Source organism: Hyalella azteca, unplaced genomic scaffold, assembly GCF_000764305.2.
Source record: "Hyalella azteca isolate HAZT.00-mixed unplaced genomic scaffold, Hazt_2.0.2 contig14296, whole genome shotgun sequence".
NCBI lineage: Eukaryota > Metazoa > Arthropoda > Malacostraca > Amphipoda > Hyalellidae > Hyalella > Hyalella azteca.
The window spans coordinates 44,345-72,069 of NW_025944187.1; the positions used below are offsets into that span (position 1 = coordinate 44,345).

The 27,725-nt window shown below is 37.1% G+C and overlaps 1 protein-coding gene across 1 annotated transcript; it reads left to right on the top strand.

Annotated features, from left to right (window-relative positions):
* Nucleotides 1–1,080: 1,080 nt before the first annotated feature.
* Nucleotides 1,081–27,010, top strand: LOC108664761 (polycomb protein SCMH1). The gene is made up of 15 exons (XM_018151435.2): nucleotides 1,081–1,238; nucleotides 5,202–5,358; nucleotides 16,541–16,601; nucleotides 16,954–17,096; nucleotides 17,464–17,872; nucleotides 19,135–19,250; nucleotides 19,634–19,871; nucleotides 20,234–20,419; nucleotides 20,784–20,930; nucleotides 21,487–22,563; nucleotides 23,074–23,274; nucleotides 24,006–24,197; nucleotides 24,863–25,033; nucleotides 25,430–25,566; nucleotides 25,863–27,010. The coding sequence occupies exons 2-15, from the start codon at nucleotides 5,245–5,247 to the stop codon at nucleotides 25,992–25,994; spliced, it is 3,324 nt and encodes a 1,107-aa protein (XP_018006924.2). The 5' UTR covers nucleotides 1,081–1,238; nucleotides 5,202–5,244; the 3' UTR covers nucleotides 25,995–27,010.
* The last annotated feature ends 715 nt before the right edge of the window (nucleotides 27,011–27,725 follow it).

Sequence of the window (27,725 nt, forward strand, 5' to 3'; positions counted from 1 at the left end):
CGTTGTCCGTAGACTTGTCAAAAAAAGTTATTTCGGCAATATGGCCATGACGTGCATTTATTCATTTAATTTCAAATTTCATCCCATTATATACCAACCACTCGCATCATACATTGTATGATCGAAATTATGTCGTATTTCTCACATCGTATCGTAACTTTATCAGGTAACACTCCGATATTTTTCCCGGGCAGCACTATAGAATAAAAAACCGAAGTCGCCGACACTGAGGTCGCTTCGACGCGCCTTGGCGCAAATGACTCGTTCAGCTTGAATACCATGACCTTTATTCTTCTTTATGCCAACTTTATAAAAGTAAATTTAAGATTAAGGTGTTAATAGAAAATTCGAAGTACTACGTGTAATCCTCACAAGAAAATTATCGGTATTATCTGGCATTGATTACAACGATAATTTTCTTGTTATCTGAACTGATTTTCTTGTTATCTGAGCGTTCAGATAACAGTAGTTATCTGAACGCTCCTCATGAGCACCATAACAAATATCCGTCCGGCAGAAAACAGGCCAAAATTATTGCGTGTTTGCTAGCGGCAGAAAATGGTCGACGAATTTGTTTTCCGTGCCACGCATGCAGCACCAAGTACTTCCATGGAGCATCGCGCCACAAAACTAAAAAAAAAAATCAGAACATTGTTTGAGACTATGTGTCGGGCATCGTTAAGCTTTACGATTATTTGTTCTTCATTAGCAGCACGAAAAAAAAATCAGAACATTGTTGGAGACAATGTGTCGGGAATCGTTAAGCTTTATACGATTATTTGTTCTTCATTAGTAGCACGAATCTACTTTCAATGCAAGTTTCAGATGTAACCAAGACGTTCATATCAAGACCTTCGAAAGAAACCATAATTTTACCAACAGATTCTTCGACTGTAAATTCTTGCATCAACAACACTCGTATTTTCATCCGAATTTCTTCCAGTTGACTTTCAGATTTCAGTCCGTATCCTTTGGGTCAGTCTGAGAATGCGCGCGCGTTGTATCAACTAAGCATGTTCGTGAACAGCCTGACTAAATTTTAATGCCGTGCTTGTTTTTAACCGGGACAAAGAAGATAACTAAGTATGGTGTGATCAATTTACGGATGGTGTTGTGATAAATTTACGAGAATAACTTGTTAGGAGCTGGCGCGTGAAATGCATCGGTTGGCAAGATACTGACATGGTCGGGCAACAGCAGACACGGCTAATCTGACGGCAAACATTGGACGCTTCAAGGTCAGTTATACACGTATTATTTCATGCTAGTCATTTCAAGCCCATTCGTGGTCGCTGCGTGTAACGGATATAATGTAATAGTGGAGTATGGAAACGCAGTTTTTAACATTAGAGACCCCAATGTATTTTCTATTGTAATGGATAACTGGGCTAGGCTAGGCGTGTTATTGTTCGATTATTGTTGGTGATGATCCCCACATGGTCTCCATTAATCACGCCCAGATGTTTAGGAGCTACTTAAAGCTACAATATTTTGTCTACAATTAGGCATGTAACGCTTACAAACCGTTCATGTTTACCAGTTTTAAATTAATATGGAGTAAGCTAATTGATAGGATTTACCGCAGCTCATTCTGTATCGGCAAATCCCAACCTCTGTAAGGGAACTTGATCAAATTCAGGCAATATAAGACTCTGTTCTCTGTTTTTTACTAATTCGCCATGTACCTATACTAGCCACGCAATGCTTGCGATAAAATTAGCCGTAGATAGAAAAAGGAACCATGGACACACTGCTAAACTTTCACCAATGGATCATCTCTAATTTTAGCTCCCTTTAACTATTGATAAACAATTTCCTGATTCGAATGATAAAATATATTGCTTGGCAATGACGTGTGCTGACGAACGAATTACGCTTCGCGTGCGTAGTGACGCCTTCGCATAACGAGGGGCGTAGCTGACACTGAATATAACGATTAAAACAACAGTCAAATAACTATGCCTACAAGAGGTGCTGTCCCGCTGTACAAAGTTGGTGCACTGCAATGCGTACTTGACTTCCGCTGACTGGAACATGTCGACTACATCATCATAGCTCGTCTCTTGTATTGAACCTAATTAGCGCTACCTTCAAGCCATGCCTTGTGAGTTTGAGTAGCGTGGACTAAATCATGACTAAAGTTTTATCGAAAAAAATATTGGGTTTAATATTTCCCAATGCATGACGGCGAGCAGCTATGTTCCCACTACGAGGGGTCGTGATCGACAAAAACAAATGAATTTTGATGGAGAAAAACCTAATTTTCTAAACGACCGGGACTTGTAGATCTGAGCAAGAAAAATTGCCTTATATTTAGTTGAATTGTTCTAAACACTAGCTTTCCAAGCAGAGATAACCGCGAATAAGCGCAACTTGGTCTATCTTGTTGAATCTACATGATGTTATTTTAATTTGTTTGGCTGTCCTTCAACTCTTATAAAATAATTACGTTACTCATCTCACAGAACAAATCTTCCATTCGGTCGACTTGATCGGTGAAGAAGTTAAGCATCACTATATTGTCCCTTTTCTTATTCTGAATGAACAGCAGAACAAGCACCGTTTTCTACTGGTTTGAGAAGAAATGTTTCGTTTATCCAGGAATGTGTAATTACGTTAATTATTAAAACTTTGAACAGAACTCCTATAAAACATGATGGACGACAAGTCCGCAGTTCAAGTTCATAGAATAGGCAACACCACGACATCTGTGATTGTTACGATTTCGAGACAATATGTGATAAATTCGCTTTATCACGGGCACCAAATCCACGAACAAATGCGCACCGATAGTCCGAGACAATTAGAACTGTTATCCAGCTGTTTTTTTGTGCAACCGTAAAGTGGACTCGAATCTTCACTTGTTCCTGGTAAACCTTATAAGAGGGATGCTTGGCCAGACGAATGCAATTCGAAGTCATCGACCATCAACACCTCTCCTCACAGCAGACAAAATGCCACTGGCGACTCCAGGCTAACTCGACCCTCGGCCACAGAGCCTCCGACCTTCTTTAGCCGCCTCGCATGTCATCGCAAACCGTCTTCTTCGTACACAATAATCTTTTTTTCCTTCCCTGCGAAACAGAATTTCAACTAAAAACATCTAATCCAATTCCTTGCACATGGAAAATTATTTATTTCCTGTACATATTACGAGAATTCATAAACTCGAGCGAATCGTGACCTTTTTACAGGCTTAGCCGGTGCCAGTAACCGCTCTCGCTGAATGAAAGTTTCATTGAATGTGTCCGTTTCTGGGCTGGCGTATCCACAAAGGCTGTGCTCGGCACATTATGTGGCGAGTACAACGTGCGAAGCCTGAATATCAAGAAAAAGCAAGAATGTTGCTCGAAACTACACGATGAGAAGTCGAGTCAAGAAATTTAACATTCTAAATAAATTTCATAATGTTTAGTCCGCGATCAGATCTTAAATCAAGCTAATACGATTATTTGTAATAGAAACTTTGTATTTCCTACGATATTTGTCAAATCACCACCTCAATAAAAGGTAATGGACAAAAAATTACCTTACCTTAATCATAAGGTAACATCTACATAATTAAGATCCTTTGGTTCTCTGTATAACTTGGATGGCATCTTGTGACAATTTTTGGCGGAAAAACGCTTTCACTTACTGAGAAGCTTATGACGACGTTATGAATTAATATGGGCGATCTTGAAAAGACTTGGCTCTTCTGACAAGAGTTTCCGCTACATAGTCTGATTAATACATCATACGACATCCTCATATTACTTCTGGACGGAGTGGGAGCTCATATTGGGCTGTCACAACTGCGTGAAACGTTGCTGGAAGACGGTCGCCTTGTCACCAGTCATAGAAACGTTGCTGGAAGACGGTCGCCTTGTCACCAGTCATAGAAACGTTGCTGGAAAGTCACCATTCATAGAAACGTTGCTGGAAGACGGTCGTCTCGTCACCATCCATAGAAACGTTGCTGGAAGACGGTCGTCTTGTCACCATTCATAGAAACGTTGCTGGAAGATGGTCGTCTCGTCACCATTCATAGAAACGTTGCTGGAAGACGGTCGTCTCGTCACCATTCATAGAAACGTTCTTCAACGTTCGTCTTGTAACCAGTCAGAAAAAATTTAGATGGGACACGATCGTTTTGCATGAATTCACACATAATTTGCTGGTAACTCTGTGCTAAACAATGCATATCCTAAATCCATCATAACTGCAGCTTATGATATTTTACTGATTATTGCCCCCCAAATTATTCATATCACTTCAGCGCCAATAACGAATGACAAGACTCTGGTGCAGCATAGAACACAAACCACAGGTAGGTGAGGTCGCACATACAAATTATAATAAATAATTACTGAAATCCTCTACGATCATCAGTGAAGTCATGGCACATCCATCAATAAAGCTTCCCCATGCTGATGAATTAAAGAGCTCAGTTTGGGGAATATAAAGCATTGGCATGTTTTTCAACACTCTGGTACATTACATCAACATTTATGAACATTTTTTCTTGCACTCTTTGATATTGCCTTGTGTAATTCATTCCTTAATTTAACTTAACATACCGTATTTTCCCATTTACCTTCATATTGCACGGCAGTCATCCACATTCGTCCTCAACAATGCATTGGATATTATTGTGTATATATTTCCAGTCCTTCTGTGCCTTGTAAGTAATTTATCATGTTTTAAACATGTTCAATTGAGGATTGAGCTCAGTGCAGCAAGGGGCCATAACACTAAAATAATCACTTTTCTGCAGCCTTGAAATGAGCTTTGAATGCAAAATAACAATCATTAGCAACACTAATTGTGTTGCTAACAATCATTAGCAACATTAGAATAACAATCATTAGCAACAATTGTTAAAATTTAACATTTTATTGATAATTATTGTGTACCTAGTCATTTATTACTCTTTTTTTTGTGTTCCTTGTCAACATCAATTTTATCCCATTTTTTTTCTGTCACAGTGAGTAAAAAATATACTTGATACTCTTGATACAAAGGGTGGATGTTGAGAAATTGTTAAAGATCAGATTTGAATTTTCAGGTAGCAAGACTTGCAGCATTAAATTAGCTTCATAAGTTCAATGCAGCACATATCCTGCAGTGGCTTGAATATGTGGTAGTGACAGGTAGGTTATTTTGTAGAAAAATGTATAAGTATTCTCTTATAATTATATTGAGTGTAATGTTGCTTTCAGATAGCAAGAGGATCAAGGCAGACTTGCACTTCATAGACGTCAGATGGCACATCAAGCATCAACAGCTGGCACTCTTCAGAAAGCATTCAAAGAACTCATGAGACCAGAATCCATCCTTCACATTCATATAGCAACTGACTTCAAACTTGTGTTCCAGGTATTCCATTTATTGTTAAAATTATATTTTACACAATAATTTTTTGACCAATGAAACTGAGTTCATAAGTGTGAAACATTTGTTCCTTTCATTTATATAAATTGATTCACCTCAAAAAGTGACTCGTCAAATATTGATAATGATTTTCTTTCTTAAATGAAAATTAAAAACATGCATATCTTGCATGTCAAACATTGCACATAAGAATGAGTATCTCAATTATGAATTATATAAATGAAACAAAAACATATATATTGACAGCAATCATCATTTTTGCCATTAATTCATTAATTTTGCAGCTTATAGAAAAATTGTTGGGCCCTGAGCTCATTTTTCAAGCAGTGGAAAATTTTTCCCAGTTGCCAACAAATTTGTCAAGCAATTAATTCCTGTTTTTAGTGTTACTCAGAAAATCGATAAAAGAACATTGTTAGATATGCTAACTAGCTTCATTTGTGTGGTTTAATTCGGTAGTAATTGATGCATTCAATAGATGATGATATGTATATGGTATATATTGTTTAATTGTTTTGTGTTACACAAGTTACTTCATAGTTTGTTTAATGCCTTAATGTGTACATGATCTTGACTGTCATCAATGACAATGCTGGATGTGGGATATTTTTTGTGGCTCTAAGAAGACTAACCAGTATTATACCACCTCATGAGTGACAAAAGATTTTAAATAAATTGAAATTATTTTCTTGCCATCAAGGTTTCAAATTTCATTGTTATCTTAAATTTCCTGAGGAGCTAAGAAATTTCACTTCAAATGAATAAATTTTTGTAGGAAATTGAAAAAACTAGGGTATAATGGGAAAGTGAAGTAAAATAAATGGGTTCTTCAAGTAGAAAAATAGTACAATTTCATCCTCAATTTTTAATGAACTCCTGAAACAATGGTTTACCGTATTTGAGATGCTGCAAATTGGATTACAAATGCTTTTCCAGGACTATAAAATATTTCATTGTCATAGTAAATTGTTATTATATTCAATCTTTTGAGATACTTTAAATGCTCTGCTCAACAGTGTCCCTTTCACGGTTCACCCCACAGTTGTGCAGTTTGTATTTGATGCTATTTCATTTACCAAAAAAATAGCCTAAATGTTATAAATAATGCATTCAATCATGTTGAAGTGAGAAATTTTTTTTTGTACCTGCATTTTCAGATTTATTACCTATTTATCTATTATAGTATTACTAATTGAAATTTCTGGAGTGTAGTGACAAAACTTGAAAAAGAATTTTAAGCATAATCAGATACATTCATGAGCTGCAATTTTCTTTATGAAATTTGGAAATGATTATGAGTCCTAGATATATTTTGGAATTGTCCATATTTTCTTTTAGTAGACTCAGAACCTATAATTTCATAGTTTTAAGTCTATGGGTTTTAGAAAAACAGAAGTTTTACACGGGGGAAAAAATGCGGGCTCACAACATTGTCATTCACTCATTGTCTTAACTCTTAAGTCACTCTTAACTAACACAAGTAACACAACATTGTTAACTTTACACCTCTGAGGCTCTGAATACCTAATAGAATTATAAAGATGATGGTTCACAAATCACAATAATAAAGATCAAAAATAATTCTGCTGAAATGCTTAGCTAAATCCAAAAAATTTCTGTTAATAAACTAAGCTCCAGACTCCAGTGTGAGGTCTGTTCAAATTAATTTTATTTTATGTTTGTAAAAGTTTAAACTTGCTCATTTATTATGACTACTGCTCAACAATTTTATTCACTTTAGGTAGCTGTACTACTTTCAGCAGGCCCTAAAGTTTTTCTCATTGCTTGAATAAGAGTAAGCAAATAGGTAACATTGTTCTTTGAATTTAATTTAAGAACTGAATAATTTTGCACTACAACTATGTTTTTTGTCAATTTTATTAATTAATACTTTAAGCAATGAAATTTCCTATACACTTGCTTTATAATTTATCAATCTTCAAGATAAACCATTATTGTACTTGTAGGCTAGCTAGGTAGTTGAAAAAAAAAAACTTTATTCATTTCCTGTACCTACATGGTAGGTAAATGTTGCTAGACTATAATAAAAACTTGGTCCAACATTATCAGCTATATAGGTAGTCCACTTGTATAACCATGCCAATGACTAATGTAAACAATTCACTTTTACTTTCAACAGGTAACAGCTCAATAGGCTCATTTTTTTCTTCGTATTAACCCGGTAGTTCCGACAGTTTCGAACTTAACTCTATTTAACAATAATTTCGGAGAACATGTCGTTTCGGACAAACGTTCATAATCTAACCTATGTAAGATTATCTACTTACCCCATATTTGAGTTTTCAATTGTCATTTACGCAGATAATAACACAAATTTTCACGATAAATGAAGTAGATCCTTCACACTTCTCCCACATTTATAAGTGAACTGACATGGATTAGATGGTGTTTTCAGTAGTCCCCAACGTCAAAGCTAAATGCATTTAGCATCTTTCAGGTTGATTCGCCTTGGCTATGTGCGATCGAGCCGTTTAAAAAACCAAGTGATCGATCTTCATATGTTGATTTTCAATTTGGTTATCGTACATGTCTATGGATTTTTCCTTCATTCAAACATTTATTGAAAATGTGTAACGCTTTGCTTTAATTCATTAATTTCGTAAAATTTCAGGATTGAACGTTGTTAAAAGTAGCATAAAGGTAAGTTGTAAGATCGGAGCGTATATGAATTTCAATGGTAATTCTTCGATGATATCTATTCATATGTTCAGCTGGCTGGTCCCCAATTCACACATCGTATCGTGAAGATTTTAGCGACGTGCGGAATTCGTGTGATTATGATAGAGTTCAAAAATCCGTATATAGTGTACACATCAAAGAAATATAGATTCTGCAACTTATGATAGATTAACTTTTAAATTAAAAATAGCTGCTGGTAGAAACCTCGTTTTCTCAATCTACGTAATTTACTCGATTGATAAAGCTTGAAATGACAAACTTCCGTAAATTCTGATTTGCTTACAAATGAGAAGTGTCATGTTCATAATGAATTGAAACGTAAGGTTTGTTGGATCGCATGATGTGCCACAAGAATCACCACGCGAATTAGACCGAAATTCTTTGAACATACAAGATCGCGGCACTAAGCAAACGATCACGGCATTCTAATAAAATAATAATAGCGGTTTCAGCGTTTATTAGGCCGTAGGCCTGTCGCCGATTCTTAACATCGCAGAACATTCACAGCATTTTGCGGTCTCGAACTCGTAACTCACTGCTGCAATTCTGCTGTGCTTAACCGCCCGGCCTCCTCGCTGATTCTGACCAGAAACTGGCACACAGAGCTGTACTTTAACCACTGGGCCACCCTGTGGTTATATATTCCTTTGGTTCCTCCAGGGACTTGCTGCTATAAAATAATAGGCAATGAGGTGCCCAACCACTGACTTCCACGTCATTACGTACTTCATGTCTAATTACAAGTTATATGACCAGAACCTCCATTCAACTTGGTACAACCATGTCCCCTCGGGTTATCCAGGTGTTATAGATAGAGTTTGGTAGAATCCTATTAACAGCTACGAGTTTTGAGCAATCATTCCTTACGAGAAATAGTGTATCGTCGTAAGCCAAGTGATTTAAGCAACCATGCACTACGGCAGGCATGCAGCGGGGCACCTGAGCACCATCACACATGTGAAATCGTGCACTTAATAAAACTGTGTGCTCAGCAGGCGTGCAGCGTCCAACGACTTGGCCACATTCGCCTATCACGCACTGTAGCCCACCGAGAACTGTGACACTCACCGAGCGCATTGGCCTACCGAGCGCTGTGGCCCACCGAGCACTGTGGCCCACCGTTCAAATTGCCACCGTACACATTGGCCCACCGTGCACAGTGGCCTACCGTGCACAGCAACCCACAGAGCACACTGGCCCACCGAGCAGTACAGTCCACCAAGAACTGTGGCCCACCAAGAACTGTATCCCACCAAGAACTGTGGCCCATCAAGCACCATGACCCACCAAGCACTGTGACCACCAAACACTGTGGCCCACCAAGCAATGTAACCCATCGAGCATCTGGGCCAACGAGCACATTGGCCCACCAGGCAGTGTGGCCCAACGAATTTCACAATGCCAAACAATTGAAAGCAATTCATTCCTACCAACTTCACAATGAAGAACAGACTTTAGGCTACAAATTTTCCTGTGCTGTGGTCCTCCAAGTTGTATGACTTTTTCACTGATATAATCAAGTCACGAAAAGTTCAAGAATCGGCAACAGGCCATGGGCCTATTTCTTCAACACCGACACTTTTATTCTATTCTATAATATAATTAGCCATGTTTTCTCAAAGTTAAGGTAAGCAAAAAATACTCTGGTGATAATTAAACCATCTGATTAATATATTTTCCAATTTTCAAGTGACCCAGGTACTACGTTTGTAATTTTTGTCACAGATTTGTAATTGAAGACATACGAGTAGTCTATATGCTTCCAAGTCTTTAAAAACGAACAGTGCGAGACCTTTTTGCCCATATTTTATAACATTTGTACTATATACAAAAAATTCTGTGAATGACACAACCGTAGCTTTTATAATCATATAACTAGTATTTTATGAAACTGAATTTCTTGTGCCAATTACGAACGAATGAGCATCGTCAAAAATTTTTAATCCTCTATCCCTAATTCATCGTGGTGAGAGAAATCCGTCATTTCTTTAATGGAGCGAATAAAAAATAATGTCTGATAATGAATAATTGTCTAATGGTATTTGATGTTGTCTGATGACCTAATACATCAAAATATGCTTCAAATGGAATTCAAATTTCACTTGGGGCCCATCAATTTTACACTGCATAAATTCAAATCTAATCCTGCATCGAGCGCCGTTGCTATTTATATTATATAAATCGAAGTTTAGTTGTATAGCTACGGTAAAAATCACTTCATGATGGTATGGAAGATACTCAGTATTTCATAGATAGTAGCATGTGAAATTAAATTACGAAAAAAGTCTATTCATAATTGAGAAGTGGCAATTATTTTTTGTATTACTTGTAGTTGAAAGAATAGCTTCACGTTTTCTTCACTTGCCGCTTGTGCAAAACAGACAATATGGCGGTAACTGATGTTTGTTTACATTAGTGAACTGGCATTGCGACATCGATGAAAGGAAAACAACGCAATTTTTTCTCATTGATACGTAGCTGTTTTTAAATTCATCGTATTAAACTAATAAAGTACAGTTTTATTTACATGTGTGTTTTTACGATCTTGAAAAATTATGTAATCATGCTCAATGCTGTGTCAAGTGTTGAAAAATACATAATTGTCCAAGACACCGTACCCGCGTACCGTAACGGTAATAGGTACTCGTCGTTTGGGACTGAAGTGAAGAGCTTTCAAGTTTTGTTTATTTCGATGTTATTTCCACGCATTTAGACTGCACAATATTTTTATGCCTTTACATCAAATTCTTGTGCTTGGCCTAGCCTAACTTCTAATTTTGCAATGGGCTTAAATAGAAAAATTGAGAGTGTTTGAATTTTTGAAATTTGAATCATTATTTAGGAAATTATGGATCTTAATTATTTAATCAAGATCTCAACTCCTGAAAGTACTGATTTCTAACATTATTGTAGATTTGTAGTTTCTGTAGAAATAAATTACTGTTAAGAGTTAGGACTTTTACAATATATTATTATTTATAACGCATCCCAGGCTTCCCAGCCAGTCTGTAGACTGTAGGTCTGTAGAGTAACTTAGTAAGGCACCATCAAATGGATGGTGGATGCCAATTTTTGCAGCAAACGGATAGCAAGTATGCCAAAATTGATTGCTCATGGTCTGGAAAGTGCAGCGTGGGTGCCGGAAGTTTATTTTGGGATGTACAGTTATTGTACACTGGGAAGAAATTTGTCAGTATGTTTGCTAGAAAAAATAAAGCGCATCTCTGACTGATGGCAGTCTGATGCCTGAGGATCGATACTGTCATCATAGTGGCAAAGCAGAGAGTTTTTTAGACTCTCCCTCAAGTTCATTTTTGAGTCCTATAAGTAGACAAGTAAAGCATAGTGGCAAAGCAGAGAGTTTTTTAGACTCTCCCTCAAGTTCATTTTTGAGTCCTATATGTAGACCAGTAAAGTATCCTGGATTTCGCATTATCATACATAAGAAATTGGTGTAAATCGTGAGTAAATGAGGAAATTATAAATGAACTGATTCTAAAAAATCTGTGGTTTGTCACTATGACTGTCATACTGAAACGCGCGCTCTACGATCAATTTGGTCAAAGCCTAATGACTAACAATGATGTGCACTTGCACGAACCGCAAACGATTGACATGAATGCTCAATGATTGACATGATCGCCTGTGCTTTACGATCAATGATTGACAATTTGACATGGATGCATGAATTTTACTATTGACATGGCCGACGCTCACACTTTGCAAACAATGCTGCGATATTGACATGGATATACGCATTTAACAATCAATGTGGCCGATGCCCAATGATTGATTCCAATACTCACGAATCACGATTTGTGAACAATGCAGCATGATTGTCTATTGATTGACATAGATGCATGCATTTTATGATTGATGTGGCTGATGCCCATAGTGACAAACCAGAGATTTTTTAGGACCAGTTCATTTTTAATTTCCTCATTTACCTAAGATTTAAACCAATTTCTTATGTATGATAATGCTGGAATCCAAGATACTTTACTTGTCTACTAATAGTGTCAAAGCAGAGAGTTTTTTAGACTCTCCTCAAGTTAATTTTTGAGTCCTTTAAGTAGACCAGTTAAGTATCATGGATACCGGTACGGGCGGTACCAGCATTATCATGCTTAAGAAATTGGTTTAAATCTTGAGTAATTGAGGAAATTAAAAATGAACTGATTCTAAAGAAGCTCTGGTTTGACAGTCTACTTATAAGGCTCAAAAATGAACTTGAGGTAGAGTCTAAAGACTCTCTGCTTTGCCACTATGCTGATGCCCAATGATGAATTCTGATGCTCACGCTTTGCAAACGATGCGGCTTGATCAACATGGATGCATGCATTTTACAATCGATGTGGCCGACGCTCTTGCTTTGTGAACAATGCAGCATGATTCATGAGGATTGACAGGGATGCATGCATTTTACAATCAAGTGGCAGATGCCTAATGATTGATTCCGATGCTCACGATTTGCAAATGATGCGGCATGATTGACACGGATGCACGCATTTACGATCAATGTAACCGATGGCCAATGATCAATTCTGATGCTCACACTTCACAAATGATGCATCATGATTGACATGGATGCATGCATTTTACAATCAATTTGCCTGAGGCCCTCGCTTTGCAAACGATACAGCATGATTGACAGGGATGCACACAATTTATGATTGATGTGGCCGATGCCTAATGATCGATTCTGACACTCATGATTTGCAAATGATGTGGCATGAATGACATGGATGCACGTATTTTATGATCAATGTGGCCGATGCCCAATGATCAATTCTAATCTCATGGTTTGCAAATGATGTGGCATGATTGTCATTTGACACGGATGCATGCATTTTACGATCAATGTGACCCATGCCCAATGATCTACCCCTTGGATGGCTACTGGGTTTTTTAGCTTTAATTTCATTGATTTGCAAGGGTGATTGAATTTTTTTGAGCTGTAAATACCATATTCAGGTCATAAAAAGCCATTTATGAGCCATAAGCTTGTTTGCAAAGTCCCATGGACATGTTATTCCAAATCTGTAAATTAATCATAGAAACAGCAACAAAAACATTTATCTTCACTTTAGAGGCAATTGAACACATGATAATGTATTATTTATATTGTCATTTAAGAAATGATTAAATTATAATGCTGTCAGATGTGACCGCAACTATGCGATGCCAACGAGACATGTTGGGTTTACTAATTATGCAGGATATTTTGGTGGTAGCATGGTACTGAACTGCAAAATTTGAAAATTTTATGAAATGATACATCTGTGTACCTTGATTTTTTTAATCAAATTAAAATACATTTCATTAGAGCTGTAATATTTATGAAAAAAGTAAGAATTTTCCTAACAAGACATGAAATATAGGCAGAAGTTTTCTAAAATTGTGGTCTAAATTTTTTGTTTAATGGGTGATTTTCAGAAAATTGTGGGTGGAAATAGCCCTTCTTTTTTTTCACTGAATTAAGGGGATCGGCTACCCTAAAATTTTAAATTTTGGCGTTTTCCGGTTTTTGTGCTCATCTTAAAGCTTACTTTTTGACGCATCCAACGGTACCAGAATCATCCCTCTACGTCGAAAAATTTCGTAACAGCCCCCCGAAGGGAGGGAGTTTTTAGAGCCCTTCAGTAAAACCTATGGGATTAATGAGAAGGGTGGACACACTAAAAAGGAACGTCTGACGTAAAGCGGCCAATCATGGCATTATCCGTTGCTCATACTCATCTTAAAGCTTACTTTCTGATGATTCCATTGGTAGCAGAATCATTTTTCTACCTCCATTTTTACGTTCACCACGCCCCATGGAACGGGGGGCAGTGGGGGGCGGCCTTAACAAATTCCTAAGGCATTAATTACAGGGCGTGACTTGATATACTGCCAGATGCAGCCAGATCTTTCAGTGCCCATCATGACAGCGAGGTGAAAGGTGTGCAGCCACTCGCTCTATGCCTTCCTCACTTAGTTTTAAGGCTTAGTTTCGGTATGTTGGCTACGTTACGACTCTTTTGCGTCATTTTATGTTTTTCAGGCGTGGTGAAAACCTCCGATTAGTCTCACGGCAAACCTATCTCCTCCTACAGTTTTCAAGCTACAGCAATGAGACACATACCATTCGACTCGCAAAGACCATACCTATCGATTTGAACATCACTTTTTTGAATTTCTGTCTGGTTTGTTTTTTATATGGAATGTTGTAGGATGATATTTGTAGGAGGAGATAGATTTTCTAAAGTACCCCTTTTTAGCCGTTTTCTATGAATTTCACATTTTCTATCAATTTTTTCAAGAAATTTATAGGAGCAGAATGTTATTTTTTTACATTTTACGTACGGTATGTATGTGAAGTTTCATGATGATCGGATAATAACTGTAGAAGTTTTTCCGGAGGGTAGCCGGTCCCCTTAATTGAAAAAAGGCCATGGAATGGATAAAATTGGCCAGATTCAGAAGCGTTTTTATCATATTCCGTAAAATGGGGTTACTCTGACTCCCAAGGAAACTTTGACCACTTTTCGTTTTTTTTTGACAAAAACCCTCAAAACTCAAAAACTATTTGACGTAGACAAATTTTGTCAATGGCCATTAAAGGCCTAATACTTAGGCTATGTAACACTATAGAAAGATTTAAAAAGTTTGCATATCTAATAGGTTAAAAAATTAAAAATGTGACCCACAAAAAAGAGCTATTATTTAAAGCCAAAGTACCCACTCCAATTTTTTTTATTTTTTGGTAAAATAACTCGGGGTTTTGATGCATTGTAGTAGAACTCTTCTAGTTACATATGCAAATGACAAATTTTAGGAAAGTGTCATAGTTTGCAAATGGGGGGGGGGGGGCACCACCCCCCAATGGGGGAACTTTGACCACCTAATGGCAGCCATGATGGGGTAACATTGACTGGCTTGGAAATTAAGTTAAAATTACCATAGGTACCGGTACCTATATAACATATTTTATGTTTGAACCTATTAATGTTTTTTCTTTACGTTTCAGACTCTACAGTCTTATATATGGTAATTTTAACTTAATTTCCAAACCGGTCAATGTTACCCCATCACGGCTGCAATTAGGTGGTCACATTTCACATACCTAATTGGAGGGCGGCGCCCCCAATTTGCAAACTATGACACTTTCCTAAAATTTTTCATTTGCATATGTAACTAGAAGAGTTCTACTACAATGCACCAAAACCTGGAGTTATTTGGAGTCATTTTACCAAAAAATGAAATTGATTTTACCATCCAGTCAAAGAAACCCCAAGAGCTGGGGTAACAAAGACCATCACTTTTTTTGAAATTACATCAAAACTATGAGAGACAGGAGCTAGCAATTTATGGTGAGTAAAGCTAGAGTATAGACCTGTATTTTGCATGTTTCAATTTAAGTTTAACTTATCTAGGAAAAAAATGGCATCATTTTGAAAAAAAGTAGTCAAAGTTAACTCATTTTACAGTTCTCAGTTAGCTTTTGCCCAATTTTCCACTTACAGCTGCAACAGGAGATATTTTGCTATAGATTCAAGATTTCCACCAGACAAAGATTAAAATTTGAGCATATATTCTTCCTAAAAAGTATGGCTTCACAGTCACATATTTTGAAAATTGCTATTTTGCATCTCAATCTAATTATATAAACCATAAAAATATTCAAAGCATGCACATGGAAAAGAGCAATTTAATGCATAGAGCCTTAGAGGACACAACTAAGTCTCACAAAACACTGGAGTAACATTATAAACTTGTTAAGTAATGTTTACTTGAGTTTTGAAAGTGTAAATTTGTTCATTTTCTATGCTGAAATTCTTTTATGGAATTCTAATTGAAGCACACAAATGTAAAGAATAACTTCTATATACTGTAGTAATTTAGGTTTTGCTACTTCTATCATTTTCAAAGATTAGATAACAGCATTACTTTTGTTGTCTATGTTTAAACTTTCAGTTAAATGCGTTAATTTAATTTTTGGGCATGGTAGCAAGTGATTCTATGTAGGGAACAATAGTCAGATCTTTGGCAATTGGCAGAGGCATAAAGAAGATTCATTTAGTTACAGGCTAAGTAGCAAGAGATCTATCTATATGTGATGAGCCAAATCTATTATTAAGATTATCATTAGGCCCACATGAGGCTGAATGATGTAAGCACTTGTATATAAGCAGGGTGCATACTGGTCATGGAAAATCTCTAAACAATGATGTGATGGGTATACAACAAAACAATGTGATGCATATACTCATCACATTGTTTCCAGGTTTTCCATGACTGGTACACACCCTGTATAAGGGACATTTGAATTATTCATTGAGGTCAATCAGTAAACTGAGCAGTCTGAGATTTTTTCAGTAATTCCTAAACTTGAATTATGTATATTATAGATTCAAGTTCAAGTTATTTTAGTTTTATTCAAGCCATGCAATGTGGATAATGATTAAATAATGATTCTTCTTTGCAGAACTGTGTAGCAAATCATTCCTATGAAGGTCCTGTTCACAAAATGCCAGCTAATGCGAGAGGTACGAACATATTCATGTAAAAATAAGCACAAGTTAAATATGTATTAAACTTTGAGACTTAGCATGACTGACATCTCTATTCTTCACTTCTTTGTACTTTATGTAACAAATGTTGCACATTTTGAAACTATTTTAATAGATAATAGTTTCTGATTTAGTATTTACTTAATTTTGCACATTTGCTTCTGAATCTTAGCTATTAAATTCATTAGCTACTGAAGCATACCATCATTGGTTGAAAAATTTTACATTTCTAGACTATTTCAACTATGTTATCTCGGTTAATTGTTGCAATGCATCTATGTGTTTCTAATAACTACCTCTTAACTCATGAGTCCATTTTAATCCTCAGGTCGCCCGCCTAAGTTGCCCCGAGCTTGCACCTGGTGTGCTGAACTCCGGCCTCAGCTCAAATATGTTTTCCCCACACCTAACACTAAGAAGGAGTTCTGCTCTGAGATGTGCCTATCAGAATTCCGAAAAGCCTTGTTGAAAGTGAGTTTCTTCATTATCATGTGTGACTTGAGTAGAAAATTGTACTGATAAGAACAAGATTTGGTGATTAAGCAAAACTTGTTGTGTATATATCCTTATAACTTGCTGTTCCTAGCATTAAGCCAAACAAAAACAACTTGCAACTGTGATACCTTTCATGTTATTCTATTAATCAAGAACCATTTAGTGTCCCTATTTTCTTAAATTTTGTTGTGTTAATCACTGCATTTTTTGCAATTATTCTCGATCACAAAACAACATCAAAATAAAGCATCAATTTACCATTAGTTGATAATGTTCTTTGATCATGATTCTCTTTTGAATCCTCTTGCTATTTCATTCCAATTATTGTCACCCTTCTCTACAGCATGGATTATGTGTTCACTGCGACAATGTGATCCGTGATACGGTTTTCAAATGTGTATCGGAAACTGAGTTGGATGGGTCAGCTGATGGAGGGCTGGACGAAGGTTCAGCAGCTGCACCCAGGGTCACATCTCTCATTGCAGCTGTAAACAAACGGCTGAATGCATGCAGTGAAGAGTGTCAGAAAGCCTGGGAAGATGGACAGAAAAATGGTGAAAAGGTGGAAACTCCCAACACAGATGCTGATTCAGCAACAAGAAGTTCATCAAAAGACAAGGTTTTACTTGAGGAGGCGGGCTCTCACAGCACTGGTGATGCCTCAGATTCTAGTTTTGGTCTCACTTCACCCACAAACGGAGCACAGACTTTACAAGGTCTCAGTGTTGCTGAGCTACACACATCTAAACGAGGTGAATATTCCTTTAGTTTATATCTTTGAGGCTGAGCAAGGATTTTATGCCACAAACAAGGTTAACTTGTTACCCAAGTCAATGTTACATATCAACTTGGTTTAGCAACAACCCTTTGAGTGGAAGTTGTAAGGTTGCTAATAATTTAAATTATGCAACTGTGAATTTAAAGAGAAAATATACCTAGTGGAGGCTTTTTGTTACATGGACGGTGAAGAGTATAAATATAGTAGTGTAGCTCAAATTTGTCAAATAATTGATTCAAATTCATATTATTTTAAGCATTAATTATCCATGGGGAAGGATGGGATGTTAAACGTTCATGACCTGCAAGTTCCATTAAACTGCAGGCAACTGTAGTCTAACACTGGAACTTTACTTATAGATTATATTAATTGATTAATTAATTAATTAATTATAGATAGATAGATTAATTAATTATAGATTTGAGCTATGGGAAGAGACAAATTGAAACATAATTTTCAAGGTAACATGGTAAAATGAAGCGGAATTTAGTAGAGGTTAAGTGGTTGAAACTTATTGCATATGGAAGAGTGAACTAAAAAATAAATGGATTGCTATTCAATCAAACAATCACACTCAGTAAATAGACAACCTGAAGATAATAATTGGAAAGTAAATGCATTTACAAGTATAAGTCAAAAATACACTTCTTTACAGGGCATGTAAATCACGAGCTAAATCATCAAACATTGTTGTGATTTCCAGCAAAACTGAACTTACTGTACCTAATTGAACACGAGCTCCTTTGAGTGCAACTGAATGCCCACTGCCCAGTATAGGCTGCGAGGCTGTCACCTGTATTATTACCACTAAGCTTAATGGAAAATTGAGGGATAGAATATTGAAGTTTATTAAATATTGAAGTTGGAATGAGGGATTATGTAATATCATGTTTAGAGCTAGTGAAATACATGGAGGCCGAGCTTAAAACGTAACCTAACTAGACTCCCAATAATTACTTAAAAATTGTATGATGTATTTCGTTTTTTCAATTGCAATTACTTTTGCTGTGCTCTCATATTCATAATAAATTTTAAAATAGAGCAATTAATTGTTGAACTTGGTGTTAATTATTCATGAATTTAGTTGATGTGTGAGTTGTGGTTTGTTATCTTGCATACATATTTATACAAAACATGCACACACTGCCTCTATTTTTTACTTATTTTGTTAGTACATTATTCTTCACGAATGTATTGTGAATATGATACTAGTTATTAATAAGCTTATTTTGACAGGACGTGGACTATCAGCAGCTGCTCTTGCTATGATAGAGGCTGCCGCAGAGTTCAACTGGCCTGATTATCTGCAGGAGGAAAACGCTGTTGCTGCTCCTCCTAAATGTTTTAAACAGGTACCAAACTTCTGTGCACATAGGAAATTTTTATCTTTACTTATGCCCCAGGCTTTTCTGCCCTTGCTTGTTGAAACTTTAGATTACACTTGTGTTAAAATCTTGATATTCCTAACATTTTTCCACACTAGGATACAAAGAAATTTACCTTCATATTCGTAGCATAAACGGGGCAGCTTGGAAAACAAAGCATTACTAGTACAGTACTTCTATTTTGGATATCTTTACTTATTTCACTGCACATTTCTCTTTAAGTATTAAGACATACATAAACTTACGTATATCTAGTATTTCAGACACATTATTGTCAGTCTGCAATAGTAGACACTAGACACCATTATAATAATGTTCATGACATACTGTACAATTTGCATGGTCCTCAGCACCGCACGCCGCCAAAGAACGAGTTCGTGGTGAACATGAAGCTCGAGGCGCTGGACCCTCGTAACGTGACGTCGACATGCATCGCCACGGTGGTGGGCACGCTAGGGCCGCGGCTCCGTCTGCGTCTTGATGGCTCCGATAACAAGAATGACTTCTGGAGGCTGGTTGACTGCAACAACGAAATTCACCCCATAGGGCATTGTGAAGAAAATGGTGGCATGTTACAGCCACCTTTAGGTGGGATGTTTAGATGATGCATTTTATGATTTTGGTCAAAGAAAATAATTTCCAACATGCTGATTTCAAGTGTACAAAACGTTTTATATATGCGGCATTCAGTTACAAAATAGAGTTATGCCATGTGAAGTTATAATTTTTTTATAAGAGTGATACACTCTAATAAAATTGTTTGCAAGAGTGATTGAAAAACATGAATTCAAAAGCCCCATCGTTCATTGTATATGTGAATAAAGAATTTTTCAACTAGAAACTGAAATTATATTTGGCACTGATGTCACATTATATATCCAAAGTTTTCTACTACTTCATGTGTTTCCTGTCTGGATATAAAGATTTTTCAAGTAGTTTTCATGTTACAGGATTTCGTATGAATGCGTCATCCTGGCCCATGTTCTTGCTGAAGACGCTCCACAACGCCGAGGTGTCGCCTCCTGATATCTTTAAAGATGAGCCCCCAACCCCGTCCCGCAATCACTTCGAACCTGGCATGAAACTAGAAGCCGTTGACAAGAAAAACCCACAGCTCATTTGTGCTGCAACTGTTGGTGGGTTAAAAGCAGTGCCCAACGAAGTATTTAACTGGAACCTTTGCTTCCAAATTAGAAATTAAGACCACCCGTTTTAAAACTATTTGAGTATGTATAAAAATAGATTAAGTAAATAAATTTATAGGTAAAATTAATACCCGGAGTCCAGTAGCTATTATTTATGGCAGATTTATTAGACTTGGGCTTAGAATTTTTTTACTAAGCTCCCCATTTTGTTCACCGAGTTATTTTCCTGTTGCAGGATAAATTTATTTTGGGTTTCAATCAGTGTAGACCTCGATTTTGTGATCAAGAAATTATTTTTAATTCAATGAATTGTTATGATTTTTGTCAAAATAAAATGTCCTCATAAAACCAACAGGTGCTGTTGATGGTGATATGATCCACGTAACATTTGACGGCTGGCGAGGTGCTTTCGACTACTGGTGTCGCTTTGATTCCCGAGACATTTTCCCTCCAGGCTGGTGTGCTCTGTCTGGGCATCCTCTCCAGCCCCCAGGCCAGATGTGTAAGTGTACTCTGCAGTTACCATTATTAATGGTAGTGTCTATAATAAGGCGCTCAAGTTTGTTTTTTAGTCATACGAGTTGACGGTATTATCAAGCATTTATTTACATTCCATTAATATTTGTCATTGTTGCAATTCATCAGTTTGGCAAAGAGGAATAAACAGTTCCAAACAAAGGTAGTTTTGTTTAGCCTTTTGCCAATTATGATTGTCACTGTTCTGCGCGCAAACTATTATTTATTAATATTTATTTCATTTGAGCCTATGTTGTTGATATTTTGATAGTGTGAGATGTGTAATAGTATATACCTTTAATAAAATACCTGGTAAATAGTACCAGTGTTATTTAGTTGTAAAAATATACCAGTCAAGTAAATGCGAATTGAAATTTGGGATGTCATTGTTGATGTTTTGAGTGCCTGTTAAGCACCTTCACATAGATAATCATCAAATTTATCTTAATTTCATGTCATGGAAGGTCACGAGAGTTAACCAATAACTTTCATTTGGGAAAGCGTTTTGTTCACAAGGAGCATCATATGATTCTTTTTCTCAGGGGGTCCTCCCAACAGCCGATACAAGGCACGAGTGCTCAACATTCCAGCATCAAACACGTCATCGCCCACACGTCGCGAAGCCAACTCGTCTGGTGCTGGTGGTAAAGTCAACGCTGCTTCTACCAACATAATTGGGAAACTGAGCTCGGCACCTACCGTGTCAAGCACCACAACACGAGGAGAATCTGTTTCTTCCAAAGCTGTTGAAAATGGAAATTCCACTGCAGGAGGAGGCAGTGGAGAGAAAAACTCCAAAAAGTCAAGTGCTCTCACTGAAAAACCTGACCCAAGTCCTAATCCAGACGCTTGTGGTAAGAGCCTGAGGAGTGCGGTACATGAAGGATCACTCAAGAAAGACCCGGACAAAATACCATCAGCCGAGACAAGAACCACAACCAACAGTAGCTCTTCATCTTCTCGAGTAATCTCCAAGCTATCCTCGTCTTCGTCTAAAGATGTCTCTATCTCAATTAAAGATCAATATGAGTTTGAATCTTCTGATATGGAAGACGGCGCACCCTCCCCTCTCAAGCAAAGAAGCAATCCTAATATTACTACCAAATGTAAAGTTACTCTATCCAAAACCTCTCCCTCAAAAATTTCAGGCTCTCTGAAGATCACGAGCTCTAGTCACTCCAGTTCTAGCAGTAATAGTAATATTAATACTAATAGTGTAAGCAGTAATGGCACTGGTGTCTCTAACCAGTCTTCCTCACCATTAACATCGCCATCAAGAAGCGGCAATACTGTATCAATAATGCCCATCTACAATAAAAACAAGCCTAATAATAACAACAGCATCGCTGAGAAACGACCGTCGACGCTAAGTAAGACTTCTCAGAAAACGGCTGACGAAGACAACCTAGTAGCCGGAGAAGCTAATGAAATAAAAGCTACTCAGAAACAGAAAGTTGTCCAGCCTGCCCAGTCACCTAAACCATCCAAGTCTCCCACTGAACCACACAATAAACGGTCTCAACTGTCCGCCAGTTCCGTCACTACCTCTGGTCCCAAGTCTCCTAACATCGTCGTTACGGAGCCTGACACGTCCACCGTCGCTAAGCTCTCAGCATCTGGTAAGTGTAAAAACTTTCCATGCTTTTTATTTAAGAACATGATTAGATGAACATATGATTAGATAGATGATTAGATGAACATATTTAAGAACATGATTGTTGTTAGTTTTTATACGTGAGAAAAGTGCATACTTATACCTCTAATGTTGCCAACTTCCAGCAAAAATGTTACCTAAATCCCGATTTTTGTTTAAAACACGATAAGCATGTTTTTATCTAATTTTTAATTTTTACAATTTTTTTTTACATTGGCATTGAATTGACAGTACTCCCTTCGGTCGCCACTAGCCGGACAACATATACACTCGTTTGAATTCCACATCAAAATAAATCCATTAATAGATTCTTGCATGAACATAATTTCTAAAATACTCTAGCTCGCTCATTTATTACACCCTTTTCATTGTTGATCGGAGTCAAAGAATTCGTTGGAATGTATTCACATTGCCTCTAGGCATTCTGATCTTAGCATGCTGATCTTAAAAATGCTGATCATAATGCTTGTTTCAGTTTGTGTCCACGTGAACCACGGGTGCAGCCCTGGACCGTACCTGTCACCGGCGCGGGTGCTGGAGATGCCGGTGCGCTTCGGTCCCGGCAGCCTCAACCGCGTGCTCAGGGAGGCCGTGCAGGCGCTCGTAGACTGCGCTTACAACCCCGCTGTGGTGGCAGCCATGTTGCCTCAGGGAAGCGGCAAAGTCATCATACAGGGTCAGGACAATAGTACGGTATCTTACGATTAGCATTAATGATAACTTTAAAAACAGTTTTAATTCTCTTTTTTCAACAGTTTTAATTTTCTTTTTTTGCCTTCTTAAATTCGAATTGTTCTGAATTAGTAATCGTAACGTATCATTAATGAGGATCACGTCATGAACCAGATTGGACTAAATTATTTCTAAATGAATTTAAGTGTTCTGCTATTGATTAGGCTGAACAGTATTTATTTTTTCCGTGTTGTGAGTCAGTAATTGTGATTTCATTGGTCGTTACTGGTCTTGATGCGTGCAACTTTTTTTGGTGGAGAGACATAGATATATGGGTTGTTTTCAATATTTATTTATAACTCATCTCTTTTTTATTGAAATGATTGATCTCTAACCCTTCATACTATGGCTAATTCTTATTGAATGTCGTTTACTTTTTAGGAATTACAAGTGTGAAATTTTGTTGAATATTCTGTTTACTTTTAGATTGTCTAAAAAAATACTCATGATCAGCTGTAATTTTAGCCTATCAACTCACAAGGAAACCGAAATCTCTTCAAAAACATTTTCCATCAGACCTCAAAATGAAGGCCCTTGAATTGTTGGATTGGCTAAACTCCATAAATGGGCCACCTGCCAATGATTTGGTAAGCGAGTGTAAGAAATTAAAAATTTGTATGCATGTGTATATAAATATGTATGTAAAGAAACACCTATATATTTATGTGTGTACAGTGACTGAAAGCGGTGAAAGCAGCAGCAAAACCCAGCGGCTGCCGGCGGTGGAGAGCGAGGTGGCGCTATGGCAGCTGCTGGAGGCTCTGTTCGAGGAGCTGCTGTGCTGCGAGAGCTTCTTCGCTCAGCAGGAGCGCGCACAGCAGCACTGCGCCAAGTGCGCTCGGTCGCCACCTCAGCATCTAACGCAGGGTTAGTCTTACCGAGCCTTCCAAGTTACTTGTTTCAATTCGCTGTTACATATGCCGTCTGTCTGCCAATATCGGGTAAAATTCTCGGGCCTCAGTTCTGTCAGCTGAAATTTATTTATGACATAGGTCCAGTAATCCGTATTAGTAATTTGTTGATATATGATTCATGATTTACTTATATCAGTATATAGATCGTCAAGTTTGATTATCAAGAGCTGGACTTTCATTAATTGTTCATTTCCTGAACAGATAAGTCACAAAAAATCAAATAATTTACTTGAAACTCCTATTTTTATTTATGCCCAACAAATCCATTAAAATTTCGAGGCATTGTGATTCGCATAAGTGTTTCAATTTTGGAACAATTAGTAAAGTCTCATTTAATTGTGGGTAAAGTAATTGCAACCAAAAATTAATTGAACATGTAAAAGTTTAAAAATGTTAAACATTCAAGTGCCAACATAATTGCTGAATCTGACCACCTTCCATCGTCATACCTCGTCTATTTTAAAGGAACTAACATTCAATTATTGATGCACGTACCGAATCCCAGATTCAACGAAATATCTCTACACTGAACTCACTTTTATGTGAATACACTAAAATTAAAACTGTTGAAAATTAAAATGATCAAAATAACTAGCAAGTTTTTCTCTTTTGCTACAGAGTGTGAAGGTCGCGGGCAGCAACAAACAGCAGCAGCAGCAGCAGACCCGCTACAAGACCAAGGCGCTCAGCCGCTGCCAGCTGCTAACTCAGGCAACAGCAAGCGCTCGAGCTCACTCGACCAGCCTGACGCGTCTCCTGGCAGACAAACTGCTAAGAAAAGTCGCACTGGTAACTCCCAAATCATTTACAAATTCATTCACATCGGTGAATTATAACTAGTTCACGGCATTTCGAAGTGCTATGATTAGACCTTTATAGTAATTTTATAACTGATTCACTATACTTATTTTTCTCTCTCAGTACGTTATTTGTGTTTTTTTTTTAGCATAAATAACAAAAAGGGAATGCTATACTTGAAATTTGTATAGTGAACTGTCTATTTGCGTATTATTGCATTCAAACTGATTGAGTTCTTCAATAATGCTTAAATTCATCCCATTCAAACTGATTGAGTTCTTAAATAATGCTTAAATTCATTGCATTCCAACTGATTGAGTTCTTAAATAATGCTTAAATTCATTCCATTGTGTCAATCTGGTATTTACTGAAGTTTTGGTTCTCCAGAGAGCACGTCGGACAGTGAGGGCTGCGACGTGCGACCGTGTGGTGATCCCGTCGAGTGGACAGTCGAAGACGTCATTTCCTACATCGCTGCCGTCAGTCCCCAGCTGGCCTGCCATGCCGACCTCTTCAGAAAACATGTATGATATACTTGGGTTATGTATTATGTTCTAAGTTTCTAATGGAACAACATTTATTGTCTAACTATGAGATGAATTGAGTTACACGTATATATTTGAGCTGGACTTTCTTTTAATTGGCTTCAGTGTTAGGCTTGGCAGGAGTCATTCGCAAAACATTTCACCAGCAAGCCTTAGTGTTTCTATTGATAGCTTAACTAACGAATTTTGATTGATTGATTAAGATTGTTTGATTTTGAGATTTAAGTACATGTTACTTTCAACTGATTTCCTTGTAACGCTGCTGTATTTTACAGGAAATTGATGGGAAGGCGCTGCTTCTTCTCAACAGCGACATGATGATGAAGTACATGGGGCTTAAGCTTGGTCCCGCCCTCAAGATTTGCAACCTTATCAACAAAATTCGTAGCAAGAAGCACATGTTCTGAGCGCCGTATTCCCAAGTTACTACTTCTTTCTGCCCTTCGAGCAAAATCCGCCTCGGAATCTGGCGTTTGGTTTGTTTTGCTGTACAAAATTGAACATTTTTCCAACGTAATGAACAAAGAGGTCCTGATTGAGAACTATTACAATATATTTCTGCTGAGGTTAAAATCTCTAAGCTTTTTTTTTTGAAGATTTCCTCAATTTAATTCTATTCGTTTTCCCGTTTGCATTGAATTCCTTCACACCAGGCCTTCTATGTAATAGGATGGATGTCTTTCTACAATTGTTGAGACGCACCCTGAGAAAATATCTTTTACTGTGACTGCTGCTGGTGCGCCAGTGAACTCTATTTTTCTTGATTTCTTCAAACATTTGAGATGTCTGATTACGTACACAAATTAGCTTGGTATTTCAATTACCCATTAGAGTGACCATCGGTTTAAACGGAGACATAAAAAGTTGTTGGCTGTTACCTTAATTTAAGGCTATGTTTCTCTTTAATGAAAAGGAGATTCCTTCACGGATTTTAGCTTGAAGAGTTAAGCTGTGATTGCGAGTGTCTTGATTTCACTTATTCAAATTTATTTACCATTTTGAATTCATTTAACAGTTTTCGAAAGAGTAGCCTGTTTGCACTTGGTTCTTTGGTTCGTTTGAATGTAAAGTATTAATGGACTCGCACTATTGTGTGTAACACGATTGTTTGTAGTCTATGCGTGATCTACCAGCTCCCTGGTAATACCTAGCGTTATTTTTTTTGCGGTCTGACATACCTACGTAAAATTAGTTTCTTTGTAGCATTTCTTTTAATGGATTATTCATGATTTTATGGTTGCGTTACTGGAGCCCATCAATTTATTTTCATGCTGCTGGCTTGCTCGTGGCTGATGCTTCTTCAGTTGATTGAAGCCTGCGGAAGCTGCCATATTTTCCACCTAATGTCGTAAATTCGTGAGCGCTCTAAGGAAAAAATTCATTTTCCTAAAGGGGCCAAAGTAGGATGTCATTTTTTTTTTTTGACGAGCAGTCTTCAATTTTCTGAGAGGTTACTGTTAATTTCAAATTGAATGCTGATATGTTAAGCAAATTTTAAAAAGTCATTAGTCATTGATTTAATTATGAAAATGATTATTAAAATAATTTCATGTCCATACATTATAAGCAGATTAATCTATGATTAACTCTGTAATTCCAATGGATTTTTATGATTTAATCTGTTGATTAAGTAGTTTATTGGTTCAAACAATTCTCCTTCTCGTCGTCATGAACTCCTAATAATTGAACGTCGTACTACAGCAGTACATTAATTATATCGTTGATGTTTGAAGTTATCAGCTGCCTTCATTGGCAGCTTCTGAATCACATGGGATTGCTGGAGCACGTTTTTGTATCCAATAGTTATACGATTTTCGGTTGTTGGGTTAATGGTTTCGGTTATTTATTTCGGCTTTTTCTGTACAAATTGTGCAGCTTTGTTGCTTTTCGTGTGAAAAGAAATTTCTTTTGTTCTAGTAGTGGCTTGGTCCCGAAGATTGAATTTCGTTCATAGACCTAAGCCTCGTCCTCATCAGAAGGTACAATCTTGCGGCTGAGAGGGGGATGCCTTGAGGTCTTTATATATTCCGTAAGACTGTTTAGACGGTCCCCTTCTGCGCGGTATCGTCATGTCTATCGTATTACTTCATTTCCTAAATTCCTATAGAATTCTGTTATAATGATTGCATAGCTAATTT

Excerpts from the sequence above, each read along its gene's own strand:
- LOC108664761 (XM_018151435.2), top strand. The coding sequence starts at position 5,245 with ATGGCACATCAAGCATCAACAGCTGGCACTCTTCAGAAAGCATTCAAA. Across the intron at positions 22,564-23,073 it reads CGCTAAGCTCTCAGCATCTG|TTTGTGTCCACGTGAACCAC; the intron begins GTAAGTGTAAAA and ends TGCTTGTTTCAG. Across the intron at positions 24,198-24,862 it reads ACCTCAGCATCTAACGCAGG|AGTGTGAAGGTCGCGGGCAG; the intron begins GTTAGTCTTACC and ends CTTTTGCTACAG.